Here is a 19,584-nt window from a genome sequence, read left to right as displayed (position 1 = left end):
GTTTTTCATGTGTATCATATATATTTAAGAAGGATGCATATGCATTGAGGGCATTTAGAGAGAATCAACAGTTTACATGCTGAACCATGTTAAGAAGAATGAGTTGTACAAATTCCCTCAACAAGATTCTGAATTGCTTCCATTAATGTCTTCCAGTCCACTCGATGATGGACCAGCAGGCTGCAGGTGGCTTTTTCATTATAACCATTTGCCATCCTATATACATGATTCCCTCTACGCTTGCCACTACTATAGCTTCTTTTTTGTCTGCTCATCTATTTTCTTCTGTTGATCACCTTGTGTAGAGACATTACTTTCAAAAGGTAATACAGCTACAGGAGCTGCAGGTACCGTGTCCCAACGCTCCTTCAGAAAGGTGACAAACTTCTTAGCCATTTCCCTCCGGAACTCGAGCTCCCGAGTGAAGAGATCAAAGATAAGACAAGCAGCAACATACTTGAATGGGACAAAAAGCAGAATGGCAGCCGAAGAAAATAGCACCAGAGCAACCTCAGTAGTTATCTGATAACAGTTTCATATTAGTATGTCAGATATTCATCACCATATAGAAACTGAAACACACAAAAAAATAAAAAAAATCAAACTATCAACGATTTTTTTAGCAACTCTTATCTCCAATAAGTTACAGTTTTAGTACACATGGAATAAGAGAAGACTAAGATTAAAAGCGAAAAACCAACTTATCTCAAACATGGAATGCCAGAACTGCTAACATTTATGGTTATATATTCAATTGTTTAGCAGTGTATTTGATATTGGTTATGAGGTGTTTGATCATACAAAACCGATTTCATATTCAAAATGAATGATATCAGAACATGGTTTGCACTCCCTTTTCTTTGTGATAACTACTATTTTCTAAAAAGTTTGTGTAGAGTTAGTCTACAAACTCACCCATAGACTAGGCCAAGAGAGACAAGGCACGTGGATAAAAAATCAATGGTCCCACATGATGAAACATGATTTTGTTCATGTGTCTTGTCTCTAATGGCCTAGTTCATGGGTGAGATGGTAGACTGGGTCTACACAACTACCATTCTCTTTGATTCTAGGTTTCCACAGAGAAAAATATATTTAGAAGTCACATCATGCACAAACTAACACGCCTTGTGTTTGCATATTGGAGTCATTACAACATACCTGAGGATAACCTGCAAGAACAATCGTGCGTATTTTTAGAAGAGTGACATTCATATTCTGGAGATAATTTTCCACATCCTGCAAAGCATCTCTTACAGCTATGATCTTTTGAATAGTATTTGATGGTGGTTGATCACGGATAGTAACTTTTCCAAACAATCTCCCCAAGCGTCCTTGATCCTTGAGCCCCTTCAATGTCAGCATCGCAGCTGCTAAAACCATCAGCATCATCGGAAATATATAGGGGAGCAAATTTCTGAAAAGATGGTCACTATCTAAGCTTAGATTTTAAACATAAAATGGAAATTAAATTGCTTAAAAAGTAAACAAGAACAGAACAAAGTTCCAAGTATCATCTTTTGGTTCAGAATACCAATCAAACGTAGCTTTTGTTATTGCAACAGAGAATAATTTTGCAAGCAACTTAATACTCAAATCTTGCTGGCACAATCTGAAAACATGTCATGACAAGATGAACAAAATAAGGATCAACAACATCATGGTACTGGTGCAAGAAAGATAGAGATGACATGGAACATTTGGTAGTTTTAGTTATGCACTAGATAAACAAAGCAAAATCCAAGAAGTCTGGTCGAGTCAAAGTTTTCTTCTTATATTCAACCACGATCAACCATTGGTCATAATCAACCAAGATCAAAGTTTCCTCTACATAATCGACCACAATTGACCATCAATCATAATCGACCAAGATCGATCGACCGTGATCCAGTTGTGAATTGTATTTATTTTATTGCTAGTTAAGTTACAAAGTTTTAATTTGATTTTCCTAGTTAGGAGCCAGAGTTTATTTTATTTAGGTTTTTCCTCTTTAGATTTTACTAATTAAAAAGAGATGGTTTAGGCTATTATATAAACAACTTCATGTATTATTTTATGGCAGAGATTAAGATTAATATTATTGGCTTTTCCACTGTAATTCATGTCAATAGATGCAACAATAAACAACAATTCTAAATATGAGAAATTGGTTCAATGAAAAAAACTAAAAAATTGATTATCAAATGAGAAATAGTTTCAGACATTAAAATTTTAGAAGCCATTAAATAAAATTAAAAAATGCTATGCATTTTATGCAGTCAGAGTATTAAAACTAAATAATTCTCATACATAAGTTTTTCAAGTAATGGATCTACCTGAAAATAACTAAATATGAGAATGCAAGAGAAGAGATGGTCAGATGTGGCTCTTCCCAGCGTCGCAGTCTTTCAAAGTTCTTAGCAATCACAGTCAAAGGAAGCATCAGTTCCTACAAAAGGAAAAGGAAAAAAAAAAAAAAATTGCAATTCTAGTTCAACTCACAATTTCATTAACCAAAAATTGATGTTACTGAAAAAACAAAATGAGATAACACACATTTCAGTCTTCTTGGTACTTGGATTAAATGAACATTTTCTCTCTCAACCTTGCTCTTGATCTCCAAAAATGGCAGTCTCATACTTCCAATAAAAGATGCTAAAAGAAAAGAAAAAAGGAATCCAAGGCCAGGTAGGGAAGAAAAGAGAAACATTTTGTTCAGAATAGAATTTGGACAGCCGCAATCTTGGGTTCATATGGTCTAGCTGCCTAGACGAGAATACATGTATGCATTTTAACTTTCATCATCATGAACGGGATCACCACTAAATTGAGCCATTGTTGCTAAAAAGGTTAAAATTAACACGCCAACAATATAACATTAAAGAAATATCAATCCACTGTTTCAATTCATGAAAATGGTTGTTTTATAATTTTCATTTCCCTGTGTAACTTAGGTCAACCTAGAAGAAACAACTCATGGAAGTGCAAAAGCATGTTTTCTCACAGCATGCCCAACCAAACAATACAGGTTACAGGGTTATCCGACAGCTGGCTTGTCAAGAATGCAGTGAAGTAATCCAGAAAATGGGAAAAACCATGTAGAAAAGAAGCAGAAAATAGAAAAGCAATAAACAGTCAAACCTTGAAAAGGTCAATGTTACTTGGTATCCCCTCAAGTGTTGCAGCGTCAATTGTTGCTTGAGTTATTTCAACCAACTGGCACTTTTCTTTGCATGTCATTGCTGCTCTCTCTATAAGAGTCACATCTGCCACAACGAGATTTTTACTCAATACCATCCCTTGATTTATTGAGGAATTCTTCCAGAAATTGATGGAAGCACTAGATTCCCAGGATGGAGACCTCTTCCACTTCTGTAAGTAAACACTTCCGTCAATGTCATAAACATGATTACTAATTTCCAGTACCTCTTCCGAAGGACCTGCCACTTGAGATGGTCGATAATCTGTATCGGTGTACTTTTTAACTAATGCTCCACCCCAATAATTTACAGCTAGAGTTTGGTAAACAATGTCACCATAGGGTACATTTTGCAAATATGAGAACTGAACAAGTTTGATGGGATCATCCAGCAACTTCTTTGTAAATTGAAGGGCCTGAAGTCTAGCAATACTATTAATGGCACTGGTGGTAGCCCTTTCCTTCCCTTTTTGGGCGCCATACACTTGATTTATTGATTGATCACCCTCCTCAGGTCCAAACTCACAAATGAACTTGTGTAAAGAGATTACTTCACTGATGAATGCATGCCATACATCTCTTCTCAATTCACCTCCCAGGTCAACAAATTCTAGCACCCATGTCTCTGATCTGAAGAAAATCTCCATATTTGCTTAATGAGTTATCATGTTACATAGATCAACCAGACAGGATTTCATGAGATTGTATCTTATGTAGATCAATGAGACAGAACCTAAGCAACTCAAGACAAATACAGCAAGAGGACGGAAGACAGAAGAATGGAACGAATTTAATAGTCATGTGGTGCGACTTAAGAGACATTAGCATTCAAAAACACAATCCATGTAGCATAAAAATGAAGAAAGTAGCATATTCAAGTTAGGTGGCATTCATTTTTCCATTTAGTCCCTTTGTTTCCATGAGAGCTTTTTAGACCAACAATAAAGATAAATCACTTGGCAAAGCTTTCAAAAATCATCAGTCATGTGACTGTTTTTTGAGTTAATATAAATCCAAAAGTTGCAGAAATGCAAACATTGTCTCACACAGGTTAAATAAATTAGCAACAAAGTGTGGATAATATTCATTGCTTTCTCCAAAAAAAAGTTTTAAAAACCAATAAGCTCACACAAACATAGAGTTTGCCCAGAAGTCATGGTTAGTAATGCCATTCAAGGTGAAAGTTAGAAGTTACATATTTTAAAGGAACAGAATTCCCTGATTGGATTAGCTCTCTCTTTAATAGTATATTATGTCATATGAATGAAGAGTAAGGTCTGAAAAGATGAAATTATGAGGTTAGCTAAGAATTAGTGGTATCAAGTTGAGCATGACTTGGAAAGATTAGGACAAAACCTCTTACTACTTGGAAGGGGATAAAAGCCAAGCTTACAGAGAAGTGAATGCGGACCAATTATTTACAAAGATGCAAGAAAATTTACAACAGGGTAGCTTGCTAAAACCTATATAAGTGGCAAATTTTGACGCAATGAAGTTTAGGAAACAAGAGGAACAATCAAAACAGCAGCTGCAACAAGAAGCAAGTCAGCAGCTTTTAGAAGCACAAAACATCGCAAAACTGGTAGCAAACCCTGAACTGTCATTCAGCCTGAATAACAAGTTGAAGAACAAGTTCAGCAACCTAGTGCCATAAAAGGAAGGTAAGAACAAAATAATTGGAGACTGGAAGAACTGGAGATATTTCAGTAAATAGAAACTGACAATAAGCATGCAGGAAAGAGATCGAAGAGAAAATTAAAGGAAGAGGTCAAAGAGATCATTAAAAGTCTGCCAAAGATGTTGGAAATCATGAAGGAACAAGAGCACAGCATTTTGGATGCTCAAGACAGAGAAAGAAAATTGTACAAGTCAATTCAATTGACATCATTGTTCTAAACAAGTTCGACGATTCAATTGTAGAGAAAAGCAGCATGCATTCCTCATTGTCTCTACTTGTGGCAAGAGGTACTTGGTATCAAGTTCAGGGGCGTGGCTTCAAGTGACAGGTCAAAGCATGGAAGGGGTAGTTTTTGCTATTTCGATACTACAAAAAACTCTAGGTCGAGCTTTCTCCAATCAGTGGAGAATGGTGCAGGAAACAAAAGGATTAGACAACAAAATCCATGGCTAGTTTTGCAGATTCAGGTTTGCAGGGGTATCTGTGATTTTAATATTTGCTAGAAATTATCTAGATCTAGGTTATATTTTCTAATTAGAAATGTATTAGTCCTAAAGTATTAGGATTTATTAAGTTTTTCCTATCTTAAATAGGACTGTCAGTATCTTCTTGCATAGGAAGCTAAGTCCTTGTTTGACTAGGAGTATTCAGAAATCTATATAAATGTATGCAAAATCGTTCAATAAAGAATCAGAGTTTATGAATAAAATTTCCAGCAGTTGTGCTTTGTGAACGAGTGATACACTCTCTCTTAGATGTGACTCCTAAGAAGAACCACGGGTATGAAGGTTTTATAATGTAATTCTAGAAACCTTCCTTACATCCTTCTACAGTTTCCAGCAAACAACACTTCAACCTCCATTGAACTCCTATACATTACCATATTCATAACAAATCAATCCTATAACCGTTAGCCATCAAAAGATCAACCCAAACCCCTATTCACGTTAGTGTTCACAGCCTCCTAAAACAGTCCCCAGACAGCCCCTGAGTTGTCCTGCATCATTGGAACTAATTGAAAACCTGAATTGTGTTCTTGTCTACTTCGATTACATTTAATGTTTTCTTGCTTTTTCTTCTCTCTCCCTGAATTCACCTTCTTTGACATGTGCTCCAAAAGGGTATAGTTTCACTTTCATCCTACAAGGTTATCAGTGAAGTTTTTATGCAAGACAACAACATTAACAGTTAAATCCCTGTCATGCAGACATAATGTTTATTGATTTCGAAATTCTGAATCATTTCTCTGCTTCATTTCATCATAACAACATGAAATGTTGCCTTTAATGATTGCAAATGTGGGCTTGTTCCACCATAACATAACAAGAATAAATGACAAATGATGGATGGAAAATAGAGAATCAAACATGGACACTGCAGAAAAATCTTCAGAAAACAGAGACAAAATGGCAAAAAGACTAACCCCCAAGCTGGCATGAAGATTAGAAGAAAGAAATGAGCAAGAAACCAAAATGCTGCCTCTAAGCAACAGAGATTTGCTTAGACAAATGTATTAATTACAGCAAGCTGATAAAAACACAAGATAGCAGTCCTTGTTTACGAATTAAAACTTCGAAGCATGAACCACATTTAAATAATTAAACACAAGAGACAGGTTTGGAGAAGCGTACTCACTTAGGACCAGATGAAATGGAAACTGCAGAGTCAAAAAGTACAACACCAAAAGGTCCAACTTTTGTTTTCTCCACCTGCATTTTGTTTGTTGTAAGATCGAGCCTTGTAGAATCTTTCTTCCCCCGTAAGTCAAATGCCTACATAAGACATGATAAGGTAAATAATAATGCACAAAAAAAAACAGATCACCACAGCATATATAGAGCTGTAAAAATTTCATTACTCTGCACATTAGTACTATAAAATCCATTTCAAGAGTAAAAAAAAAGATTCTAAACGAAAATTTTAATCAGGTAAGGACTCTCTTTGTCGGGTACAAAATCATCTTTACCAAGTAATGCTACAAACAGGCACTAAGCACCTAAAGATGATATTATTCCCTAGGTATAAATTAAAATTTCGATTTCCTATGTTAGTAAATGTGTTAGAAGATGGCTAATAGCATCATTAGTTCATAGCTGTCAAGCAATAGAAGACAGATGTGACACACTTCCTATGCACAGAAATCTAGGGATGTTAACATCCAAAGAATGCAGAATCATGGAACAAGTAAGAGTAGAGAGGACAAAACAAAAACAAATAAAATTTACTTGACACTAACAGCATAAGTAAAATTTAAATTTCTAACTGCAATGCTACATCTTAACATAAGAATACAAGCGGCTCAAACAGAGATAAAGAAAGAAGGGGGCATGGCGAAGAGGCAATCAATAAGGAATAGAATAGAACTAGAGATTCCATCACACATCAAGTTAGCATATTCCCTTTCACATTGTTATGCCCCTTTGTCAATGTGAAGGCACCACGTTTATCTTAAATTAATCACCCATACCTATCTCTAATGTTTCGAGAGAATGACACCCATAGTCACATACTTTCTATGCTCTTTGAGATTTCCATTTCAATACATGAGAGGGCATAATTAAGCATATGAAACTAAAATTGCATCCAAGTTTATAAAATTGCACTTCCAGTAGCATAATTTATTTCAGTGCTTATTGTAGAGAATTAGTGGTAGACCCTGCTGTAGGAATTTACATCATGTTCTTGAAATTTATGCTATCATAAACCAAACATGCCGATGTTAATTATAAAAAAATCAAGTACCCCATAAGATATAGATGATGCTACATTATATGGAAACAAATTATAGTAATAGTTAGGGATCTAATTATAAGAAATTCTTGTATAGTACTGAGCTTTTTGAGCTGGATCAAATTCAATTAAACTTATCTTCTCAAGTTTAAAGAAATTATCCAAATCTAATCAGTGATCCAAAATGAAGAAAACTAAAATCTCATGGGGAATCATAAGTAGCAAGCATCAGACAGTGACAAACCAAAACCAGAGTTTTGAAGTGCATGCTTTAAGTGATGTTGAACAGTTTGGTAAGTCAAGACTTGAACCAATTGTCACAACAATAAATTTATTTCTTAATAATCAGCCACTAATCAGAAATCCAACTGAAAATATGATAACTTGAATATGATGTCTAAATGAACATGTAGACTCCTGCATTAGTCAAAGAAATGCTTCAGAACAGAAACATTTGAAAATGTTTTCAGTAGAAAGGCTTTAATTATCGACAGAAACTGTTAGTAGGAGGAAGATGTTGGAGATTGTTTATGATATATTAACCACCAAATGCATTGGGGATTTTTTTTATTATGTAAGAGAAATGCCAAACTTGAACATAAAATCACGAGGTATGATGGAAATAATAAGAACATGTACCTCAAAATAGAGTGCCTTATCAGTTAATGTAACTTTCCCAGGCCATGCCATGTTATTCTCCCACTTGACAACAGGCCGCTTCTTGCTAGAGCCGATGCATAAGATTCTCTCATCTGAAATCCAAGTGGATTCACGAGTCTCATATGATTTCCGTGCTCCATGAACTCTACACTAAAATCAGTAGGAACAGTCCAGAATTCATGAAAAATCATTTCATGCATGAAATAACTATGCACAGAAAGATAACTAGCATACGTTACGTTGAATACAATTTTATTTGAGGTAACCAAGCAAACTCTACAATGTAGAGGCTTAAAGAATAGTATGGGAAAGGACAAAACAAAAGCAAACACTGCCCTTTAGCTGCAGCTGCCTAACAGTGACCAAAGATACTGTGCAAATGATGCCAGTGATGCATTCTACTTCTGAACAAGTGCCCTATATACAGACATAATCTTGCCAGCTATAAAGTATATCAGGTCATAAGAGGAGAGAATAGGAAAGGATAGAAGAGAAGTGAGGCACCAGGGAAAGTATGAGGCAGGACAGATTTGAACTTCTATCTTACAGGTGCTTCATTGTGGATTAGAGCTTGGAACATAGGGGATCTAAGGGTATAGATTAAGCAATAAAGGAGTTTAAACCGAGTTTATTTCATGGAAAATGTCAAAATATTTGTGTATTTTATGGGGAATTACCAACTCACAACATCCCACTAACACCACCACTTAACAATGTACTGCCACTTTCCATGGCTGCTAGCACCATCATCTTGTGACCAATATAATTGCCTGTCACCAACATTGTCGCCGCCGCCACTTTTATCATCAACATAACCACCACCTCTACCACTGCTACCACCTAAGCTAATCTTTTTCATTCCACGCTAATGGCAGGGAAAAGAAAGATCTTCAAATCCATTTTTAGTAGATAGAATCTTATATAAGGTTCAACAATGCAATTTGATTTCAGCTCAAACAAACCACCATTACCTTTACCATCATCAACACCATTACTCCACCACTTATGATGCCACAACCACCCCCACCCCTTAGCCACTTCTCATCACCATCTCATCCTCAACATCTATTTTCCTTATACACCAATATCAGAAAGTAATCCTCAACTAGTTTTAATTAACACAACCAAACAATAGAAAAAACTTTACAGTGAAACAAACACACCCTTAGAGTTTGTAAATTTCAATAAGGAATCAACATAAAAAGCTACATGAATCACACTAGTCGGTTTTCTAAGAGGCTCACCAAGAGGAAGGAAAACATAAGCATCACATCAAGGTTTTAAGAGCACCTAAGATAGACTGCATCAGGCACCTTGGAAAATTCAATCTGAAAATTAAGCATTACAAGCATTTGTATTTATAGACTCAATATACTCCTAAAGCTTTAGGTTGGTGGATGTCGAACCCAACAAAGACTACTCTTAAATAAGAGAACCAAATATTCCTAATTAACCCAACTTAACTAAGGACTAACACCACCTAAATTATAAAATAAAATCCTAATTCTAGGTAATTTCTAGCCAATCTAGTAATTACAAAATCACCCCTGAATTATACAATTCAATAAAACACGTAAAAAACTAAAATATCATTGTATTTTATATCATAATCTTTGAACCTAATCAAGCTCCCGCCCACCTCCTTACGTGTACATGTAAGAACAGCTCCTGCCAATTCCTCAAAAAACCTCCTCTATTATCAATTCGGTCAATTGAGCACTTGTAATTTTGATTTCAGCCAATTAAGAATAATTTACCAAAATCTGAAAAGAAACTACTCGGTGAGAAGGGAGGGGATTGGGGGTAATGATATTGGCAAGAATGAAAGTAAAGTTGATGATAACAACTCAAGTAGTGAAGAGGACTGCCTAGATGGTTGAGATGAATTTTCAATTTCAGAAAATCATATTTAATTGTACTACTTAATTGGTTGAAATCAAAAGTACAGGTGCTCAATTGACCAAATTGACAACAAAGGGTTTTTTTGGTGAATTGATAAAGAAACAAGGTGAAAATTATGGGTTTTAACCAAATTTTTCCGATTCACTATGCTAACTTGACTAGATATTGGCTACAAGAACCTCACTTTCTGCTTTAGTTAGCATAGGTTCAATGCATTTATCAAGTCCTAGATCATGGCAGTTATATTACCATAATTGCCAGTGATCTCTCTATCTCAATGGACTTGAATTATGGATAGAAAGTCAAGTTATTTGCTAACCATGCAGTAATCTATAATTTTTAAACTTTAAAACATCATTTTTTTCACGTTAACCACAAACAATATAGAGTATTGATTGTTAAATAATTTCATGTGAGAAATATCAGAGATTATAAAGTACAGAGGTTATATCATCATAAGGGATATGATGAAACTCACTTAAGAAGTTCATCAACATATGTGACCCATGTTCCCAAAGAGATACCCTGTTGATCCCCAGCAAGCGCCCTGAAAAGATTATGCACAGTGGAGCGATCAGCGATGCCTGAAATAGCAGGAGCAATACGTGCAAAAGCTTCTTCTCCAACAAGCATCCCCTTCAATGCCAGTATGAATGTGTTAACGTTTTTAAACCATCATTCTCAACTGTAGTTAAAGATACTGAATGAGAAAAATTAACCTGACAGCTTCTTAAAACTACAACCACAATTAAGTAGGTATAGAGTTTGATACATTCACAATGGATCAATTGTGGTTGTGAAAAGATGCAAGCAAACACTAAATAGTTGATTTGTGACATTTCCTCCATTCATTTCGTTCCCTTTTTATATTTTTAGTGATCATAGTGGTGTGCAAGACATAGATAAATAGTGTACAAGCAAACACTAAAGCTTTTCACCTGTTCTGTGTAAATAAATCCCAAATTATATATAGTGAGTATAAGTGAAAAATCTATTTCAGCTAGTCAATCCCAATTACATGCAATTAAAGACTAAATAAAATCCTCCCGTTGAAAATGAAGTACTCAAACCAAGCTTTAGGAACTTTATTCCATGTATGTAGTGCGGCCCAAAAAAACCCTTCAGATTATTGGTTAGCAAAATTAAACAGATTTAACGGACAAAATATTTGGGATTATTTAAGTGGTTCGACACATGGATTTTACAATAATTATTTAAAAAAATATTTTAGCCAGTATATTTACTAAATTGCATGGGGATGTTTGACCCCCATTTTTTCAGTGAAAAGAATAAGAAAGTAAATTCATTTTGAGCTGTACCCACTACTGATTTCCATTGATTGTATAACGCTTTATCAAGACAAAATTTAGAACAAATTTCTATAGCTTTTATTAAGTGCAGTCTTCAATAAGACAATCTACAGTAGGATAATCATTTTCACAGTAGATCATCTGCAATTCTTGGTGACATTTTGATTATTTCTCATAGGAAATTGAGAGAGTAAAAATATCATTTATACATCTCATATTCTTAAAAAAAAAAAAAAAAATCCTTTTTATAGGCTCCTATACAATAAGCCATTTTGATAGACACCCCTTATGGTGCCTTTGAATTGATAGATGACAACCCTTTTTCTGGGAAATGAAAATATTAGTTTCAGTTTATTAACCATTATTTTGATGAATTCTTTTATGACACTTGAAGGAAAAATGTGATCTGCACGTGAGTTATAATGGAAATTTTGGATGGAACCTAATAGAGGAGGTCTATTCACAATTTTCCAAAGAAAAGGATGTCAATCAATGTGAAAAAACCATAGGAAGTATCTATCAAAATGACTTATGATACAAGAGCATTCATATACATTTTCCCTTTTTAGATGTTACTTTAGTTCTCGTTCTTACAGAAATATAGTGCAATTTTTTTTCTTTTTTACTTATCAACTCAAGAGAAGAATTATTTTTTCATGTGATTCATTATTTAAACAAATATACCTTTGACCAAAAGTAAACACAAGTATCATAAATGTGCAGGATCAATGGCAAACTTAAAAAAAAAAAAAAAAAAAAAATTTAATGATTCTTGAACAGAAATGTGCAGGATCAAGTGTTCAGAGATCAATACCTACTATCACATTTTCATTCAAGAAAAAAGGTGATCATTTTTGGCCCCATAGGCCTATCGTTTTAATAAGTTCCCTCCCTTTTATTATCCAAATTTATATAACAAATGAAGTTGAATTTCAATGGCAAGATTTATTTTATCTTGGATAAGATTTGTTTTTAAGCTTTTCTTATACCATTTTTTCCTCTGCCACAACATTGATCATTTGTGCTAATAAAGATGAAACTAGGTCACTTGTACCCCATCTAAACATTGCCATACATCATAGTCCATTACTTTTTTTTCTGATCACAGATTCCATAGCATTTTATATTTAAGAAATGCGCCAATTTCATAAATTCTTCATCACCCTCAATCAAGCCATAATAAACTCCAAAGGCACCAGCTTTTCACTATTGATAGTGAACTACTTTAATGTGTTTAATCGAATTTAAGAACAAAAACTACGATGCCAAGATAAAATTTAGAGTCCTGTATTCACGATGCTACAACTGTTCAGTTAAGTATAAAGGGAATTTGAAAAAAAAAAAACCTGAAAAGAAGCTTTTTCAGAATCATTTTCTTTGCGGTAAGGATTCTCCCATGCATGCATTGTGATGAAAATTAGTCGCTGGAATGCTGGCTCCTGTAAACATATCAAGCTTGTCTCATGAAATGGAGTAAATAATGGTGCCCAATATCCAACTAGCTTTAAAGAAAAAAATTCAACCACAAGATGACTAAGTTCACATAGTTCAAAAACACAACCATGTTAATGAACATTTTGTAGAAGTCTGAAAATGCATCATACTCAGAGTCAAAATACTACAAAGTATGACATGAATATCGTCATAATCCTTCTAGGACCAAATCCAACAAATTTGCTTCAGTAAAGTAGCCAACACGTGAACTTATCACTGAGCCTTTCCAGACATTCAAGAACCACCAAAATAAATAACGAGCATCAATACCAAGGTGGAATTATAGAACTTTAGGTGCAATATCAAAGAGGTGTAACAGAAGGGGAAAGAAAGGACACCAATCATTAGAGAAAACAGCTTAAGATGGGAAATCATTTAGCAAACCCAAAATTAGAGTCTAAATAAAAAACGATGTGCACATTTTTGACAAAACAAGGTAATCACTAAAAATTGCTGATTTGAACAAGGTTCTTCACTAAAAATCTCACTGTAAAGCAAACTACATCTTTTCATACTAAGTATTTTCTTTCCACTCCGTTACAAACTAACAAACCCACTTAACTAGTTTTTAGATAAAAGAAAGCACAAAAGAACGGTAAATTACTTGTACCAAGTCCACAAACCTTGAGGCAGGGATGGATTGCAGAGTTATCCCTAGACAAGAACCTAAAACAGCAATACTCCACCAAATTACGTGCATCATTATTAACAGATTCATTGACAAGCGCTTTGAATATCTTCTGCGATTTGTACCCCGTCAATCCATTCATCCTGCAAAGCTTAGTTTTCCAATAGTCAAACCACAATTCCTTAATCAGTCAGATAGAAAGACAAGTTTACAGTTCCATACTTGAGAATATAAAATGATCGAATATAACAATTCGGGAAAAGAATGAGTTTTTTTGTGGTCACCTGCTAAATTGCTCAATAGATACAATAGCTGTTACTGAAAGAATCCCATTTGGTGTGCTGCTGTGAATAGTCTGCTCTGCCATAAATATTTCTTCAAGTTGTTGAGCATCAACTGTATCTCCATTATCAGGCTTCCCACTATCACCAGACTTTACCCGTGGTGAAGTTAAAGTCAAATTCACCCCATTCAAAAAGTTTTGGGTTTTTGAAAACCATGAATTCAATCTTTCTTGCACTGCATCTGTCAAGACATGACATAGTAAGACAAAGCAAAAACTACTGAACCCTACTTAGCAACTGCCTTAGGAACTTAAAGAAAGAAATAACAAGACAACAATTTTTTTCTCAAACTAAGTAAAAATTAGTGCTTTCGATCAGGCAAAAAAAATCTCTCACTGGGATCAATGTCGTTGATCTTCCATTTGTCCCCTTGAGACTGACTGGCAACCTTAAACCTAGAGTTTCCAATCCTCGCAGAACAGCCAAACTTGTTGTACAAAAGGGAGCAAGAATTTGGGGAAGAAAATGCGATTTTGGAAAGCATTTTTTGGATTTGGGTTTTAGCATGTAGCTTAGTCCCGTCGTTCACTTTTTTTCTGTGTTTATGATTAAAAAAAAAATTATATATATATATATATATATATGAGAGAGAGAGAGAGAGAGAGAGAGAGTCACGTAAAAGAGAGAGAGAGAGAGAGAGAGTCACGTAAAAGAATCTCAGCCTTGCAAGAGAGAGTGACACTGTGACAGAGAGAGAGAGAGAGAGAGTCACGTAAAAGAATCTCAGCCTTGCATTTTCACCATCTCCACTGCTGGTTGGCATAGAAATACTACTACATTTCTATATATATATGACATAGTACATGTGAATAAAGGTCGGCAATTCCTTGTAGCTATCAGCTCCTGACTGATTGGCATCGGCAATGTGAATTCACACATTGCCGTTTTTTATTTTTTTATTTATATAGTTTTTTTTTATCTTCTTACATTGATTTTATTTGGGAATAGTTTTGATGGTTTGATCTAATAAGATCTATGTGGGATTTTCGTTAATTCAAGAAAAACATCATCATTTTTAATTTTACAAAAAAAAAAAACATCATCATTTTCAATTTTGCAGAAAAATATACTTTATTTTTTTGTTTTCTAAACAATTATAACTAAAGGGAATTCAATTAAAGATTAACAATAAATTCCCAATTAAAGATTAACAATAAATTGAGGCTTTTTTTCGTTCATAAAGTAAAGGATATGAAATTTGTGCACATGAAACTAGGGAAGGTGAGAGAAAAGAGAAGAAAAAAATAAAATAAAAAGCATCCCAAGAGAATACCATACGTTCTTTTTAAATACTTATTGCCTAGAAAAAAGGGCAACCATGCAACTCTTCCAACAATATCAAACAAGGTTGCTTGCTTTTAAAGGTTGGATAATGTCGCCTTAAATTCAATGGCACTTCATATAATAACTTGTATATAACACGTGCCAATCTTTTTTTTCTCTTTATTTAATTTAGTCACTACTTATATAAGAGCTCTTTGATTAAGTTCAAAAGTTAAATTTATCCCACTTGATTCAAGCCCTTTTTTAGTTTATTCCCTCATTATCTAATAATTCTTTGATTTAGTCCTCATTATCATCCCCCTCAAGCTAAAATAAGTTTCAAATAGGGAGAGAAGAATGGAAAGGGAAAAAAAAAAAAGCAACTCTTCGATCGGGCTAGTATATTATAGTTATCTCCATGACTCAGTTTATAAATTTTACAGTTAACTTGAGTTAATCAAGGTTGATCGAAGATGTCACCTTCTTAACATTCAAATAAAAGGAATGTTTCTTGCATTTTTTTTTTTCTTAAAACAAGCTATATTTCCACTAGTCATCCAAGTTGTTTTTGTACCAATCAAATCGATTAAGTCATGTTATGAAAACTCCTGTGTAATTTAACTTAAAGCTCTATCTTACAAGGAATTAGGTCAGGAGGTTTCAACATTAATCTTCTTGTTTAGGTTTAATGATATTTTCGAAGAGTTTCTCATGAACAAGTTGCATAATACTACTTTACATTTAACAAAACAATTAAAAAAAAATGTTTGGTCAACATTGCCTTGTGATATTTTTATAGTCAGTTAAGGTTTTGACCAATTCAAATTATATGTTGTAGGTCTACTCCTATTGTTAAAAAAAAAAAAAAAAGATAGCAAAAAAATTAATAACACCTTAAATCCAAAAATTAACTTAATTTGAACGCAATGATATTTTGACTTCATCTTTTTATAAATTACAGTTTACATACAGGGTAAACGTTGGGATTCAAATTTGATAAAAGATAATTTTCCATAATTTTATTTTATTTTTTTTTCTTCTTCTTCTTTTTTCTTTGGTGTTTTTCCTTTCTAATAGAGGTGTTAGAGATTTTTAGCAAGATAGCATAAGTGAAAAAAATGGTTGAGAAATAACATGATTAGAGAAAAACTATTGTTTTCAAGTGCGGTATTTTAAAAAGCCATACTTAGAAACTATAGTATTTTAAGAAAAATATCAAAATGGGCTTACACAAATTCCAAAGATGACAGAGAAAAAAAAAGGCAAGAAACAATAAGACCCCAAATATAAATTGAAGCTCCGATGATAATAAATTTGATACCATTAGACTGAGTTTAACAAGACAAATTCATGAACATCAAGGAATGCTACCAATAATGACTTACATGATCCATATATGCTTCCTAAAATGACGAGTGGTTCACTTGCGTTTAGGCAACGCGTGGGGATCATTGCAACTATTGTTGGTAGCCTTCATTAAAGTTCCAAAGTTCATCATGTCAATGTTTTTTTTTTTATATTTCTATGATTATCCATACATAAATTATTATATATACATGCACACATTTTACTATGAATATAATATCACACTATTTCTAAGCTAATTGCAACACTACTCTCTTAGTCACCCCTAGCATGTTAGCATTTCTTTTATGCCTACTCTTTATACTTGCAATGTCTAGGTCAGCCAACATATCCACTAGTGGAATAACAAAATAGTATAATAAATGTCATCACAAAAATCTCTACCAATAACAAAAATGATATGCAATCTATGACTCAACTTCCTAAGAAAATGTTCTCTTTATTTACAATATCAATAAATTATATTTTTAGTATTTTGGTTTATAAAAATGGTTTAAACTATAATAAAAAATTTATATTTGTCCATCCACCATATAAAACATAAATTAAATTCATGGAAATGATACAACAAAGTCTTAAAATATACAACAAAAATAACATGGAATCTTAACACATAATTTAAATAAATATACATGATTTTAAATTGAATCTTGTGACACGTGTGGCTTAAATACTAAAAAGTAATTATAAAGATGGAATCATGTGTGAGTAGCTAATTTAGGTGAATTATAAAGTAATAGTTGTTGTTGTGTTAGGAAAAAAAAAAAAGAGGGGGGAGATAGAGTAGGGATGTTGTTTTCAATTAAATTTTAATTTTTTTTAATTTATTATTGAAGTTTTAGATAACAAAACTAAAAAATTATGAGAGAGGCAAGAAACAACAAAATAATTCAGGTTAGCGTTATAAGCATTAGACATTTAAAGATTTAATGCAAAGTTATTTGTCGAGTATTAAAACAACATATCAATCTAGGTTATAGTAGCCTACACAAGGTTGTCTTTGGCATCTCAAACCAAGGCTGTTAAGGGCAACTTAAACTAAGGTTGTTTTTGACAACCCAGACCGAACTTGGTTCTCTGTTAGCCAAGATTTCTTCTCTCTTTTTATTTTTTTTTCTTTACCCTTTATTTTTTTTTACATATCTATGATGTTTTATAAAAACACCCACAAATACCCATACAGTCCAATAAAAATATTTTCAAATTCACACTCTTTATTAGATGATAGCTCGATCAATCAAGCACTTTTTCTTACAACCAGTGTAGCTCCCTCTCTTAATTCATAAATTAAGATAAAATTTCACTCCAACCAACCTTGCAAGGCGAGCTACGCCACTGTAACTTTTAATCTTTATCTTGAAAATAGTAAGTCATGGAATGAGTTTTTTAAGGGCTTCAATAGTCAATGAAATGTTAAAACACTCATCTCTTAATTAAACACAACAAACCATCTTTTTCATATTCTTTATCTTTTTACTTGTTTATCATTTAAACAATTAAACTAAAAAAAACTAACTTAAACCTCAAAGAGTTTATTTTGCAGGTAACACCAACCCACAAAAGCAACCTAATCCATTATTAGCATTAGAAAATCTTAAAGATTCATTGAATTTATTCTTTAACTTTATTAGTGACATCATCTAAGGGAACCTGAACAAAAAGCTTATTCATTCCCCCTCACACTTTTTCACTCTCACAAAAAACCCTTTTTATGATGAACAAAACTTTAAGAAATAAGAGAATTAATAATATTCTCATAGGAAATTTGGTTTCTCCATGTCTTTAACAGTTGTCTCAACAAATACAAATACTTAATGATGTTTTTAGCATCATCCAACAACATTTTTTAACCCTTCAATCTTCATAACATTAGACTTTAAGGCAAACACATGTAAGAGCTTATAGACAACTTCAATTCCCTCTTGAAGGGGCATGATAAAATGACATGCCATTATGATACATCAGCTATCATACACTCAAAAGAAGCTACACCTAGTATTTTCACACCAAACATTCCAAATGAGGATCCAATCATGAATATTATGAGTCTCTTTCACCTACTCCATGCAGAAAAATACCTAGATAGGAGAGAGGTTATGAGAATAAACAGTACTAAATAAAAGATTTCACACTTTTCAATGAGTATTATGCACTCACCTTTTTAAAAAATAAATCTCCGTAAAGGCTAACTTAGATAATTATAATGAACTTATAGATCCCAAGAAGTATATATAAAATGTGAGAAATACTCTAGAATTGGTAACACAAAAAGTGATGTCAAGACAAAATCTTTCCCACAACATTTTATGGATCTCCTCGGGTGTGGTATTACAACCTTAGGCCTGATTTTATTCTTGGCCTTCATGTTTTTTGTGTCAAACTTATCTCATGTTTCAGCACCAATATACTAATTAAAAAAGACACCACTGAGCTCTTTGTCATCACACAAAGTGGAGACAAAACATCAAAGACTATCACTAGAGACTCAATGAGAAAATGCTTAATATAGAGGATCTATAATTATTTATTATAGGAACAACTACATACTCTTCCTAACAAAAACCTCCTTGCAGTAAAACAAGCCATGGAAAATCACATTCAAGTAGAAGAGAAAAACATCACTGGAAAAGGATATCCACACTTCAAACAACGTAGATAATAAAAAAAAAATCATTGGAATTGATTTTTTATTATTAACATTTTTTAAAAAATTAATTTTGAACATGATTTGATCACATTATGATTTTTTTTAGCTTCAATCACACAAAATATGAAGAAATTATTTCTATATTGTTTGTTAACTTGTTTTAACAATCATAATATATATTTTTTTAATAGAAACAATGATTCCAATTAAAAACATTGCATTGACTAAGATAAAAAAAAAAAAAAAAGATATGTTAATAGGAGATTTTGCCTTAATGGAGAAAAAATTTCAAGACTACTATATTTTCGGGTTTATGGCAATGATATAGAATTTCTAAGACATACATTATTTTTACTTTGAAAAAGAATTTGAGTCCCCTCACAAC

The 19,584-nt window shown here is 33.2% G+C and overlaps 1 protein-coding gene across 3 annotated transcripts; it reads right to left on the bottom strand.

Annotated features, from left to right (window-relative positions):
• Positions 1 to 19: 19 nt before the first annotated feature.
• On the bottom strand, positions 20 to 14,485 carry LOC118040224 (uncharacterized). Of its 3 annotated transcripts, none has more exons than XM_035047112.2 (11): positions 14,261 to 14,485; positions 13,865 to 14,105; positions 13,576 to 13,723; positions 12,805 to 12,897; positions 10,627 to 10,784; positions 8,226 to 8,391; positions 6,492 to 6,628; positions 3,121 to 3,808; positions 2,316 to 2,428; positions 1,162 to 1,417; positions 20 to 522 (listed from the first exon to the last, which is right to left on the bottom strand). In XM_035047112.2, exons 1-11 carry the CDS (start codon positions 14,406 to 14,408, stop codon positions 250 to 252), a joined length of 2,421 nt encoding a protein of 806 aa, XP_034903003.1. In that variant the 5' UTR covers positions 14,409 to 14,485; the 3' UTR covers positions 20 to 249. The 3 variants fall into 3 exon arrangements, with proteins under 3 accessions (XP_034903003.1, XP_034903004.1, XP_034903005.1); XM_035047113.2 differs by having other exon boundaries at positions 13,865 to 14,099; XM_035047114.2 differs by lacking the exon at positions 14,261 to 14,485 and having other exon boundaries at positions 13,576 to 13,731; positions 13,865 to 14,005.
• Positions 14,486 to 19,584: the final 5,099 nt, after the last annotated feature.

The sequence above is a fragment of the Populus alba genome, chromosome 1 (assembly GCF_005239225.2).
Source record: "Populus alba chromosome 1, ASM523922v2, whole genome shotgun sequence".
Classification (NCBI taxonomy): Eukaryota; Viridiplantae; Streptophyta; class Magnoliopsida; order Malpighiales; family Salicaceae; genus Populus; species Populus alba.
The sequence above is the reverse complement of the archived record's forward strand: the minus strand, read 5'-3'. Positions and strand labels throughout refer to the sequence as shown.